Source organism: Triticum aestivum, chromosome 2B (assembly GCF_018294505.1).
Source record: "Triticum aestivum cultivar Chinese Spring chromosome 2B, IWGSC CS RefSeq v2.1, whole genome shotgun sequence".
Classification (NCBI taxonomy): domain Eukaryota; kingdom Viridiplantae; phylum Streptophyta; class Magnoliopsida; order Poales; family Poaceae; genus Triticum; species Triticum aestivum.
In genome coordinates this window covers 663,865,925-663,879,833 of record NC_057798.1, presented here as the reverse complement: position 1 = coordinate 663,879,833, position 13,909 = coordinate 663,865,925, and the positions used below count along the sequence as shown (strand labels likewise).

General features: G+C 44.1%; 1 protein-coding gene across 1 annotated transcript in view; it reads left to right on the top strand.

Moving 5' to 3' along the window:
* The first annotated feature begins 5,872 nt into the window (after positions 1-5,872).
* The window catches only part of LOC123046574 (uncharacterized), a 14,597-nt gene continuing 6,560 nt past the window's right edge, over positions 5,873-13,909 (top strand). Inside the window, exons 1-8 of the mRNA XM_044469974.1 lie at positions 5,873-6,241; positions 8,858-9,397; positions 9,512-10,651; positions 10,855-11,179; positions 11,703-11,958; positions 12,056-12,272; positions 12,796-13,145; positions 13,317-13,835. Coding sequence (XP_044325909.1) covers positions 6,161-6,241; positions 8,858-9,397; positions 9,512-10,651; positions 10,855-11,179; positions 11,703-11,958; positions 12,056-12,272; positions 12,796-13,145; positions 13,317-13,835 — 3,428 coding nt within the window. The 5' untranslated portion in view covers positions 5,873-6,160. The remainder of the gene's footprint in view (positions 6,242-8,857; positions 9,398-9,511; positions 10,652-10,854; positions 11,180-11,702; positions 11,959-12,055; positions 12,273-12,795; positions 13,146-13,316; positions 13,836-13,909) is intronic.

Sequence of the window (13,909 nt, the reverse complement as noted above, 5' to 3'; positions counted from 1 at the left end):
TTACCCTAGGGCCGGCCAGCCATGTAGAGGGGTGCACCAGCCCCGTAGTGGGATGGTATGTCCCCTCCTTTGGCCCATTAAGCCCATACACTTATCGGGGGTGTTTGGAACCCCTTCCGGTGACCCGATGACTACTCGGTGCACTCCGAAACTATTTTGGTATCCGAATACCATCGTCCTATATATCAATCTTTACCTCTCGACCATTTTGAGACTCCTCATCATGTCCATGATCTCATCCGGGACTCCGAACAACACTCAGTAACCAAATCATATAACTCATATAACACTATATCGTCAACGAACGTTAAGCGTGCGGACCCTACGGGTTCGAGAACTATATAGACATGACCGAGACACCTCTCCGGTCAATAACCAATAGCGGAACCTGGATGCCCATATTGGCTCATACATATTCTATGAAGATCTTTATCGGTCGAACCTTATGCCAACATACGTAATTCCCTTTGTCCATTGGTATGTTACTTGCCCGAGATTCGATCGTCGATATCTTTATACCTAGTTCAATCTCGTTACCTGCAAGTCTCTTTACTCGTTCTGTAGTACATCATCTCGTAACTAACTCCTTAGTCACTATGCTTGCAAGGCTTCTTATGATGTGTATTACCGAGAGGGCCCAGAGGTACCTCTCCGATACTCGGAGTGACAAATCCTAATCTCGATCTATGCCAACTCAACAAACAGCTTCGGGGATACCTGTAGAGCATCTTTATGATCACCTAGTTAAGTTGTGACATTTGATAGCACACAAGGTATTCCTATGGTATCCAGGAGTTGCATAATCTCATAGTCGAAGGAATATGTATTTGTCATCAAGAAAGCAATAGAAATAAATGGAACGATCAATGTGCTAATCTAACGAATGGGTCTTGTCCATCACATCATTCTCCTAACGATGTGATCCTATTATGAAATGAAAACACATGTCTATGGTTAGGAAACCTTAACCATCTTTGATCAACAAGCTACTCTAGTAGAAGCTTACTAGGGACACGGTATTTGTTTATGTATTCACACACGTATCTAAGTTTCCGATCAATACAATTCTAGCATGAATAATAAACCTTTATCATGAATAATGAAATTTAAAATAACAACTTTATTATTGCCTCTCGGGCATATTTCCTTCAATTTAGAAATATTCATATGCGTTGGTGCAATAATTTGCCTCCCTGCATTTTGGAGATTGTTGTCATAAACAGTGAGGGACTAATGTGTTTGCTAGTGCACACAAAGATTATAGGTCTCTGGAGTCAAGAGGAGTTTGGTATAAACTCCAAAGGCAGTCACCTGCATAGCAGTGAAGATCATCATCGAAGATTATGCGTGATGAAGTTGACCCCCAAAAATTGCTGAAGTGAAGCACTTGCTTCGGTACATGGTCCGAAGAAATTGACTACAGCCGAGAAGAATGAAGGCGGAGCAAAGGCATAGTAATTTCTTTCGTAGTTTATTTTCTCTTTTCCTGAGTCATAGGACCACCATACTATCAAGAGAGGTATAGTGTTCGAAACTTATGTTTCTCTGATGCTAAGCCGAAACCTGTGTGAGTTGAGAAAAATCTCTCTGTGTTTTGAAACAATACACGCCAGTCAGAGCCGCAGTTCTTCTTCGAAGCGATAGATTTGATTCGGACCGAGGAGTCAACTTACTTCTTCCTCAAGTAAAGTTGTCGGGTGCGTTTGAAATCCGACTGTTGGAAACGTGTCGGTTGGTCATTGGCTAGATGTCATGTCCAAAATGGTATTTTTCCCCTCGGGAAGACCGCTTCTATAAATAGCCACCATGCTCAACATTATCTGTTGGTTGCTCCATGTGTTTCTGACAAGTTATCTGAGCACCCTTTCTCCCAAAAGATTTGAGTTTAAAATCCATTGAGAGAAACACTATGTTGTTTTGATAGTTTTATATCGTTGGCTTGTAGCTGTTATGTTTATTCTGTTGATGTGTACTAAGGGATTCAAAGTTTCTTGAAGGAAATTTGAAATCTTTCATTCACCCCCCTCTGGTAGACATACGTCGTTCCTACAATTGGTATCAGAGCAAGGTACTCCTTATCTCTTCTTATTTAGGTCTAACAACCCTTGAGTTTAAGTATATATTTAGTGAACTACGAGTCGAATATGAAGATCCCATCCTCGATGCGATGGACTATCCCTTCTAGAAGGAGAAGATGGAGATTCGTCTCAGTGCTACTAACGATGATATCTAGCATGTTGTGCAACACGGCTACATGATCGACATCCCAGGATATCTTAGTCCATGGGAGAAAAGACTCGTTCAGATGGATGCCCAAGCAAAGGATGAAATTTGCGATCATTTGTTCCGCACATAATTCCTTTGGTACAGAGGACTGGAAACTGCGAAAAAAAATCTATGACATCCTCGAGAAAATCATACATGCATTCGACAATAGCGAGAATGGTGAGTTCAGAAATTCTTATATGTGGCATCTAATATGTGAGTTGTTCACTCTCACACAGATAAGGGAAAGAGGCTAACATGGTGATGATACAACGGTGTTGTCAGATATAGTCACTTTACGATTGACGTGTGATGGCGTTGGATGGATATTCTGGGAGATTGGGAACACAAAACAAGAATGCAAATAGACTTAATTTTCGTGGGAGCTTTGACTAACATGGAGAAAATAAGGGGCTACAATTGCAGGTGGAGTTGTGTGAAGTCAAGGGGGTAGCGTCGGAGCTCATGATTAATGGTTCAAGTCCAAGGTACATGGAGGTTCGAGCACGGTTCCTTTAGGATGGCGAGCACATATTCAACAAGGTGGAGTGTTAAAATATATCTGTCGAGTATGTGCGAGTCAGGCTACAGTTGGACATGTAATTAGCAGTGGGTTAGGTGTTTGAGTCGAAGATGTGTAACCCGGGCCTATTATATATAGACACTGGGGTAGCCAAATAGACTAGACATAAGTTGTGGGCTAAGACAGAGATCACGAGAGGGACAACCCGGATGCATGTGGCATGGGTGGCCGGACCGGTCCTGCCGCAATGATTGGAGCTCTTTCTGATAGTCTGGCCGGGCTTATCGTCGTCTATATCATGTCATTTGGTACATGAGGAGGAGCGCCCATAGTCATGCTCCGGGCATGTAGCTATGTTGGAGAACCTCCTTAACAAATATCTATGTCATGCTCATGCTTGTGTGATTGCTTGTCATCGACGGATTGACGTGTGCCTTGAATTATTTTAACGTATATAGTAATTGTAGATGGTGTTTTGCCTACAAGCTATCTGGCAGGATGCCGTATGCAAGCTCTCCACCTTCACGGGCACGACAGTTTACGACATGCTTTCCCTCGAGCTCAGGTCGTGGTTCCTCGAGTGCATCAACAAGCTACGACTTGGTTTCTTTGGTGTGGACATGAAGAAGCAAAGGGCAACACTCACCTCAAAAAAAAAAAAAACACTTGTCTTGTCGACTGTCATAATGTTTGCACCCCAAAGCACCTCGAAGGGCTCCGCGTCCACAACCTCCAACTCCTCAATTTTGCGTCGCACATTCATTGACGGGTGCCTTGAGAAGACAATAGGTGATTGCCCTTGGGCGGAGCTCCCCATGACGATCCATCTGAAAGCAGAGGCTTTGTTCTTGGTGGCTAGTAGGTGCATGAATTGCGACGACCGACACCTTCTTTTCTGGTAGGATAGATAGATCAATGGCATGAGTATGGAGCAGATCATGCATGCCTGAACCGCTTTTGTTTGTCAGGCTCGCGGCCAAGCAAGATACTGCCCTCGCGAGTGGCTTGGCCGACTTTGCCTTGGTCCGACACATCTAGGTGACCCATCTGTGCCGACCATTGTCAGGTTCTTGACCTTATGGACTGCAGTGGGAAGCCATCAGACCATAGCTGAACTAGGTCACTTCCAATGGCGCCTCATGATAAACACACAGTTCTGGGCAAGCTCGGGCCACCAAGTTTTCTTCCTTGGCTCGGAACTCACATCGTGCATCTGAGCTTTGGTCTTCTTGGGCGCTGCTGGATATCGAAGTCTTCCTCTGGCTTGCCCTCAAAGACAAACTTTGGGCGGCCAATCGCCTAGTCCGTCGTCATTTACCTCATCCGCCATGCTGCTTGTAACACGACTAAACTCCCGAGGATCTCGACCACATGATGATGCACTCCCCGTTTTCATGGGAAGCTTGGTTTGGCTTGTTGTTACCATACCGCCTGCACCACCTCACTTCAACTTTGATACCCCCTCCAATGGCGCTTGGTGGCCAACTATTGTCGACGCTGCCCCTCAGCCACATCCCATTGAGACCAGCTCCCTAATAGCAATGGGGCTCTGGTTCATATGGCTGGAGCGCAATAGCTATGTTTTCAAGAAGAACCACCCCCTTCCATTGGTCATCATAGCTAGGGCCACAGTGGAGCTTACTCTCCGGAAGCAAGCTAGGCATAGGAGACCATATCGCCGGCAGTGTGCTTTTCTTTATGTTGTCCAAGACCGCCTATGGCCAGTGGTGGTCTAGGGGAGGGGGAGGGGTTGTCATGCCACCCTCTCCAAAATTGGAAATTACTTTTTACTATGTTTTTAACATTACATATCTAACAAGTTAATGCTATGTTAAGATTGGTTGCCCATATTATGTTGATATTTAGAACAAATTATACTATTTATCGAGTAATTTTCACAAATTTTTAATTGTGGCACACCTCAATGGTAAGATTCTAGGTCCCCACAGTCTATGGCTTCTCGGTCGTAGACGGAATATTCTATCTGCTTATTTAGTACAAAAGATTCTAGGTCCCCCACAGTCTTGTGTGTTCTTGAAAGAGTAGCACCAGGTGGACGAAGTCCACTCCCAAGGCCTAGCCCCATGGAGGAAGGAGGCGACGGGTGGGGGACCCGATGCTAGCTCTTCAAATAAGCTCGTGAGGTGACGGGATCTGGCGTATTTGGAGGCGTTTGTTCCCTCTTTCTTCAGCCAACGACGCGGCGGCACAGGAGGTCAAGGTGCACTCGTTCCCATTATCCTGGAATCCATCGTCGCATCAGAGACAGGCTCCCGACCTTTAATCCGTAGCACCTACTGCTACTCGGTCCCGTGTTTCTTCTCAGCAAAGAAAGGACCTGAAAGCAGGTCTGGATGCAGCTCAGCGTTCGTTTCTTTTTCACCCGACTTCGGTTGGCGATGGAGCGCCGACAAGCCCCTATATATATATATCCCAAGTGGCTCTGTCCCCGGCGATGGCGAGCTTGGCCTGGTGTGAGAGCCTCGTTGAAGGCGGCGGATCAAATTGCCGGCTTCTCCTCGTGTCCATCCAGGGGCCTCTCCGCAAAGTGATTGGACTGAGTTGTATTTTTGGTTTCCATCCGGGTCCTTTCTTTGCTGTACTGCAACTGCAATATACTTACACATGAGTTTATAATTTTTCTTTACCGAGCTGTTTGAGGTCCGTGGTGACCCGTCACCCGTTTAGGAAAACGTAGCGCTAGCGAAACACATGCGTGGCAGCGTGGGAGGAGAACACATGCGTGGTCTGCCTATAGTACTAGTGCTACCTGGGAGGAGAAGAGAACACGGCGTGAACCACCCCGGACCGGTCGCCCCGGAGAAGAGAAAAAGAAAGGAACGACCAAACCCAGCAAGGAGAGAGCACGCTTCCACTGCCTGCACTTTTTACCATGGCCATTTTTCACCGTAGCAACCGCGGCGCTCCCCAGTCTCTCTCTCGCTCTCACAGAGGTTCATTCACTCACGGGCTCACCGCGTCTGCCTGCCACCCTCCCCTCCCCATCCCTCCTCTTTTTACCCGCCCCGTGAAGAAGGGCCCGCGTCCCCAACAAGGGAGGGCAGCAGCAGCCTCTTTCCCTCCCCCAGAAGCAAAAGGTTTCTGCGCCGATCGGTCTGAGCCCCCCTCCCTTCCCCATTTTGATCGCCCCTGCTTTCCTCTCCTCTGCTCTGCTCTCTCTGCTTTGCTTTGCTTTTCTCCACCACCTTGACTCCTCCACACGGCCAAGACCGCCACAACCAAACCCCCTTCCCCCTCATCCTCCTCCCCCCTGCTCGCAAATGCCGCCTGCTTGCTCGGCTGCTCGCGCGTGACCGGCCAGCGCTTCAGAGGAGCGCGGCAGCCCCGGCCGTCCGCCACTGCGCCGGAGACATGGGGGAGACGGATTTGGAGGAGGTGGTGCTCTCCTGGACGGCGCAGGAAATCAGCGACGACGACCTCTACAGGGACAAGGTACGCCCACCTTCGCCATCCACCCATCCTTCCTCCCCGACGACGGTCTCCGCGGCCGCGCGCGCGGTTTTTGCAAAGCGTGGCCCTTTTTTTTTCCTTCTGCTCGGTCCGAATCTGCTTGTAGCACGTCGTACGGACCCCGGACCGGCGAAGCGCGTGCATCGCTTCTGCTGCTCCTGCTTAAGTCCGGCGATTAGTATCTTTGGTCGATCCGTCGCGTCCGGTGGAGGTGGAGCGCGCTGCCGTTCGCCGCGTTCTGTACCAGTCGATTTGGGGCCGTGCGCTAGGGTTTTTGAGGGGGTTTCTGTCCACGTGTGCCGGGTGCCATTAATGGGCTGTCTGTGCCTGATGATGGCAGCGTATGTAATTGCTCAGCGTCTGGTGGCGCATGATATGTCCGTTGGGAATTACATGTTGCTGTTGCTTGTTGGTGCCATATGTGACTAATTCGGGCTAAAGTGGGTGTTATGCACCATTCTTATGCTACTGATCGATTGCCCATTTCTCTTGAAAAGAATGACACTGTTTTGCTAGGTCCGTCATGTGCCACCATTTGTCAAGTGTTGTACTGGGCAGGCTGTAGCACCATCTAGTCTCATTCCCAAAAAAGTTACATAAGACGTTTTTAAAATGCCTGCTGGGAGATGATACGTGCGTAAGTCATGTGTCCTAACGAGAGAGATACATCTTGCGATGTTGTACAATTTCAATTTGGCATCAGAAATTATATGTTGTTGAGCCTTATGTTGATCCCTGCTTGTTATTGCAGTAGATTAAATTGACTCTGTTTGTCACATGCCATTTCTGTGCTTAAGGAGCTGTTGGTGAATCTTTTGCTACCTACAATCGTATTTCATTTATCACCTCTTTTGTGTTCAGGTCGAGACTGTTCCCTGCAACTTTAAGTCTTTTTTTGCAAGCTTGAGCCTTCTTATTGTCGAATCTGTGTGTACGTATGGACCCTGGACCGGCCAAGCGTATCCATGCATATGCTTGCTAGGTTTCTGGTTGTGCTTCAATCTGCTGGTTTTCCTTGATTGACCGCTTTTAGCGTGCTGCTGTTCGCTGCCTTTTATGCGCAATCCAAGTTGGGTCAGTTGGATGCTCCAAATGGCGAAATGGTTGTACTCTGTCTGTCTGTGGTCATGCGCCAGGGTTTAGTAAGGGTTTTCTGTCCACGGGTCATGGATGTGCAATTGGCATGTGCTGATGGCAACACATTTTTTGCACGCTAGGTGACACGTGGTGTTTTCAGGGAATTACATGTTGCTGTGAGTGCCATATGTGCTGATTCAGGCAACTAGATGTTACATATAATTTTTATGTTACTGATCGAGATGCCCATTGCTTTTGAAAAGGATGACACACTAATTTGCTATCCCCATGATTTTCCACCATTTGTCAAGTGCCCGTCTCATGCTAAAATGCATTAGATAATATACGGTGTAAGTTTTAAAGGTCTGTTGGGAAATGATAGGTGTGTAAGTCATATATGTATCCTGATGAGAGAGATACATATCGCGATGCTGTACAATCTGGTGGAAGAAACTATAAATTGTTTTTTGCTATGCAAAATTATGTCTATGACCTCTTTTGTGTTTAGATTGGGACTATTCCCTGCAATTTCTTGTCTTTTTTGCAAGCTTGAGCCTTTTTATTTTTCGGAACCTGTGCGTATGTATGGGAAGCCTCTTACAGAAATGTAGAGAAAGGCTGCGTACAATAGACCCAAAGTGGTCGGACCCTTCCCCAGACCCTGCGCAAGCGGGAGCTACATGCACTGGGGCTGCCCTGCGTATGTATGGGCCCCGGACAGGCGAAGCGTATGCATGCATATGCGCGCTAGGTTTCTGGTTGTGCTTAAATCTGATGTTAATTGCATTTAACGCGCTGTTGTTTGCTGCCTTTTATGTGCAATCGAAGCTGGGTCAATTGGATGCTCCAAATGATGGTGCTTTGTCTGTGTGGTCCATGCGCTAGGGTTTCGAGGGGTTTTCCGTCCTTGTGCCATGAATGTGCAATTGACATGTGCTGAGTGCTGTTCCTGGACGTCTGATGGCAACATAATTGTTGCGTGCTTGGTAACACATGGTATTTCAGGAACCATATGTGCTGATTCGGGCTAACTAGATGTTACATATAAATTTTATGTCACTGATGGGTGTGCCCATTGCTGTTGAGAATGATGACACACTAATTTGCCATGCCCATGACGGCATTGACGTACCACCATTTGTCAAGTGTTGTAGCTGGCTGTAGCATCATCTAGCCCATTTCATTCTTTTTTTTTTGGATAATACGTGCTGTAAGTTTAAATGGCTGTTGGGAGATGATAGGCATGTAAGTCATATTTGTATCCTAATGAGAGACACATGTTGTGATGGTGTACAATCTGGTGGCAGAAACTATAAATTGTTTTCCAATGAGAATATTATGTCTGGTTGATATGAACAACTCAAGCCCTGTATTGAACCTTGCTTGCTCTTGCAGTAGATGAAATTGACCAGATAGCTATTTTGCTAGCATTACTTACATGCCATTCTTGTGCTCAAGAACTGTTGGAGAATCTTTTGCTACCCATAACCATATTTCATCTATGACCTCTTTTGTGTTTAGGTTGAGACTATTCCCTGCAACTTCAAGTCACTTAATCACTATCTCACGTCGTATCGTGTGCCTCTGATTGAAGAAACAAGATCAGGTCTGTGCTCATGCCTTGAACTCATCAGTGAAGCACCCTCGTCGAAAATACTTTCCATGGAGGTAGCAGGAAAACCAGGATCATACTTTATGGATGTGGACTTTTGGGACAATGATGCTGGTTTTTCTACTGGGGCTTATTCTGCGAGGAATGGTGACATCTATATTTTGTCTAGCATAAAACCTGAAGCTGCAGAGGACTTAAACCGCCATGGTGTGACATATTGCTTGGCAATGGTCACTGAGGTTTCTATGGATGATGAATACCAGAAGGGCTTCAGAGTCAAAGTTGCAAAGAATAATTGTTTGGAAGAAGAAGATTTAAACAAACTCAAGCATGCAATATTTCTCAATAATATCACGACAAACACACGGATATGGAAAGCACTTACCTTCGATACACACATGAATGAAAATTTCACAGTAATCAAGTCGCTTTTAGCCCCCACAAATCTGGTAATATGAAATGAATTTTCGCATTTTAGTTTTACTTGCTATTTTCATCACCATTATAAATTGGTATACATGGGGCCTAACTTTTTGAGCTCCTCTTTGTTGGCTCTGTTGCAGGGTGAGGATGTTTGCCGTATGTGTGCTAAAAAGGATGGGGGCTGTTTGGCTTCTTACACAGAGCAACTACTGTCAGTTAAGCTTAATCAATCGCAATTAGATGCTATTGAATCTGTCATCTCAGCTGTACTATGTGGGCATATGAACCGCGTGAAGCTTATATGGGGTCCACCAGGCACTGGGAAGACCAAGACGGTTAGCGCTTTACTGTGGGTTTTGGCGTGTTTGAAATGCAGAACTCTTACCTGTGCTTCCACAAATGTTGCTGTTGTTGGAGTTTGCACTCGTTTCCTTCAGAACTTGAAGGATTTCAATGAGCACATTGACAACATTTGTCTACCTTCTTCTCTTGGAGATATCTTGCTATTTGGGAACAGGTCTAACATGGACATCACCGAGGATCTTCAGGAAGTTTTCTTGGACTTTCGTGTCGATGAACTTGTGGAATGCTTTTCATCATTGTCCGGATGGAACTACAGAATAGCTTCAATGATATCCTTTTTTGAAGACTGTGCTTCACGGTATGATATGCTTCTTGAGGATGATGGCAAAATTGATCCAGTGTGCTTTCTGGACTTCATAAAGAAACAATTTGATGCGACAGCAATAGCTCTGAAAAGATGCATAATGAGTTTGTGGGTTCACCTTCCTGGAAGGTGCTTTTCTCGTGATAATGTCATAAATATATCTTCATTGCTGAATATGCTGGAAAATTTTGGGACCCTTCTGTGCAACGTAGACTTGACCGAAGAGGGTTTGAAAAGGAGCCTTGGTTACCTGTCAACTGAAAACTCTGTTTGTGCACAGCCTATATCTTCTGTTGAGAAGGAACTGGACGGAGCAAGGTCTTCATGCCTTAAATTGCTTAAAGATCTGCTACACTCGCTTAATTTACCCACTGGAGTAGGCAAAGACTGGGTCCAGAGCTACTGCATACGTAATGCAACACTTCTTTTCTGTACCGCCTCTAGCTCTTATCGGTTACATCACATGGAGATTGCACCCCTCGATGTATTAATTGTTGATGAGGCTGCTCAAGTGCGCGAGTGTGAATTGGTGATCCCACTACGTCTGCATTGGTTAAAACATGTTGTTTTGGTAGGAGATGACTGTCAGCTGAGTGCAATGGTTAAAAGCAAAGTAAGGTTTTGCCTCACCCTCTTTATATTGTCTTGTTTCCTTTATTAGTTATATTGGTGCATTTATCAACAAGATAAACTTCTGATACTGAAACACTTTCTTTCCTTGAAAAAAATGTAACGGCCTTATCTTTCTTTCATGTTCCATTGTTATTGATCTGTTTTTGATATTCTTAAGTCTTACCTTTCATTGTTTATCTCTAGGTATGCAAAGAAGCTGGATTTGAGACCAGTCTATTTGGGAGATTGGTTATGCTCAAATTTGATAAACATTTGCTGAATATACAGTATCGCATGAATCCTTGTATCAGCTTATTTCCAAATACTCAGTTTTATGGGAGGAAGATTTTAGATGGTTCCAATGTCCTGTCTCCAAGTTATAACAAGGATTACACATGCCTCCCTTTTGGCAGCTACACGTTTATAAATGTCATTGATGGAAGGGAAGACAAAGAGGGCACAGGAAACAGTCGCAGAAACATGGTTGAAGCTGCTGTTGTTTTGCACCTAATCCATACCATCTTTAAATGTATGTCTAAGCTCAGCTCTATCCTTTCTTTAACCTTAATGTTTTCCTTTCTAGTTTTTTTTACAAAAGCACTTGGCTAATGTAACATGGGATCTTTAGAAGCTTGTGTGGTCTTCCATTCTTGTGCTGCATACTTGATAACATTCATTGGTAGAAAGTTGTTCTCTGCAATAGTGTACGTCTGAGAAGTTTTCTATGTGTATCTCGTGATATGGTAATTGCATCAATCCACCTTTATGAATTTTAATTCTGTTGCACTGTTCGGCAGACAATTTACATTTTTATTTAGAAAAAGGAGAACATTAAGTAGATGAAACATTTATGCTCTGTTAGAGTAGTTGGCCACTGCATGTGCCCGCTTTAGTAAATTTTATTATCTTCAGACTTTGTAGTGGAAAAGCAATGATATGTCAATGATTTGGGGTTACATCAACTTAAATTTGCTGAAGAAATTCTTCCAGTAGCCTTGTCCAAAGATTGGTCCCTAAAGTTCAGTAAGCATACCACTTATGTTTTTGTGCAGCTTGGAAAAGAACAGATCAAGGGCTCCGCATCGGTGTGGTCTCTCCATATAAAGCTCAAGTTGATGCAATTAAAAGTCGGCTTGGCAAAAAATATGATACATGTGATGGCTTTCATGTGCGGGTGAAGTCCGTTGATGGTTTCCAAGGAGAAGAGGATGATATAATAATACTATCAACTGTTAGATCCAATGGGAGAGGAGTTGTTGGATTTCTTGCTGATAACCAAAGAACAAATGTTGCTCTTACTAGAGCAAGGTGTGCATCAATATTTTTGCGGTCCCTTGTTCTATTGCTGTTCGAAGTATGTCAGACTGGTGATATAAATTATCTGATGGATGCTTTATTCTTGCAGGCACTGTCTTTGGATTGTTGGGAACGCTCATACACTGTATAAAAGTGGGACCGAATGGACAGACCTTGTTGCTGACGCAGAGAGACGTAAATGTGTTTTCAGTGCCACTAATGACGCAACCATGTGTAAGTTGGTTGTGCAAGTAAAGCAAGAGCTTGATGAACTTGACGATCTTCTTAATGCTGATTCGGCAGTTTTCAGCAATACTAGATGGAAGGTAATTACCATGGTTTCAGCCAGTTTGACTTTGACCATACTTCATATTTTCTACTCCCTCCGTCCCAAAATAAGTGTCTCAACTTTGTACTAAGCACTAAGCTTGAGACACTTATTTTAGGACGGAGGGAGTAGTTACCAACAATGCAAACCACATGTATGTACATGTGTCTTATGAGGCTCATGCTGAATATACACTTCCTTTATAGTGTGATTTTGTTTGTATTCATGAATATACATGCAAACCACATGTATGTACATGTGTCTTATACTTTTTGGAGTCATGTGTGTGGTTCACTTGTCTTTGCTATGCTGTTTGCTCTGTAATTGAATTGTGAGAGGTTTGGAATTAAGATTTTCAGGATATGTGCTACTTTGTACCATGCTATGTCAATTACGCGGTTCTTTTCTATATAGTACCATCTTGTGAACCTCGTAGTATTCTTGAAGAACACACTGTTCTTTCTTGTTTGTCATATACACTTTTTCTCATGTTCCATTTTTGGTATTCATATTTTCAACAGGTCATTCTTAGCGACGAGTTTAGAAAGTCTTTCACCAAACTAAAATCACCACAGCTCAGGAAGGAAGTACTCCAAAAGCTTATCAGACTCGGAGATGGTTGGAGGACAACAGTTAAGAACATTGATATACCTGGTGCTTCTCATCTTGCAAAAATATACAAGGTCAGAAACCTGTATCTTGTTTGGAGTACTGACGTGGAGAAAACCGAAGGAAGGTATTTTCAGATAATAAGAATTTGGGACCTAGTGTCACAGCAAAATGTTGCCAGAACTGTTCAACGTCTCGAGAATCTGTTTTCCATGTACACAGATGATTACCTGGATCATTGCAGGAGAGTGCAGACACAGGGGTATGAGTTTCTTTTATTGTTATTATTAATGGGCTATAGTACTGTGGTTACTTGGATTTTTTTATACTTATGATACTTAGAGAGATGAACTGTTTGTGAATAGTCATGCCTACAAATGAACCGCCTGTAGACATTCTTCTAATTTTTGCCCTCCTTTGTTGTGTATAACAGGAAACTGGAGGTTCCTATGGTTTGGCATATCGAGCATGATATTATCCGCTATAACAAGGATTGCAAAGCTGATGCTTATGAGGAGCATGATCTCGTGGATACATCATATGCCATGGAGAATTCAAAAGTTAGCGAAAGCTTCTTGCTAATGAAATTCTACTCTTTATCATCTGGTGTGGCAAAGCATTTGCTGACAGCTACTGATGGATCTGAAATCGACATCCCCTTTGAACTGACTGATGAAGAGCAGGAGATAATCCAATTCCCGCTCACTAGTTTTATACTTGGGAGGTCAGGCACCGGAAAAACCACTGTATTGACAATGAAACTGATTCAAAAAGAGCAACGGTCATTGATTGCCTCCCAAGGTCTACATTTGGGAGATGATATATCAGGGCTGGATCACAAAAATATTATGCCACTGAAGGACGCAGGAGAAAGTTTTGTGAAACAAGTGTTTATCACTGTAAGCCCAAAGTTGTGTTCAGCCATAAAAAATCACATTTCTGGACTTAAAAGGTAAATCTGTTGAACTAGAGCTCTACTTAGAAGTTTGTACGTGTTTCACACCATTTTGGAAATTATTTTCAGGC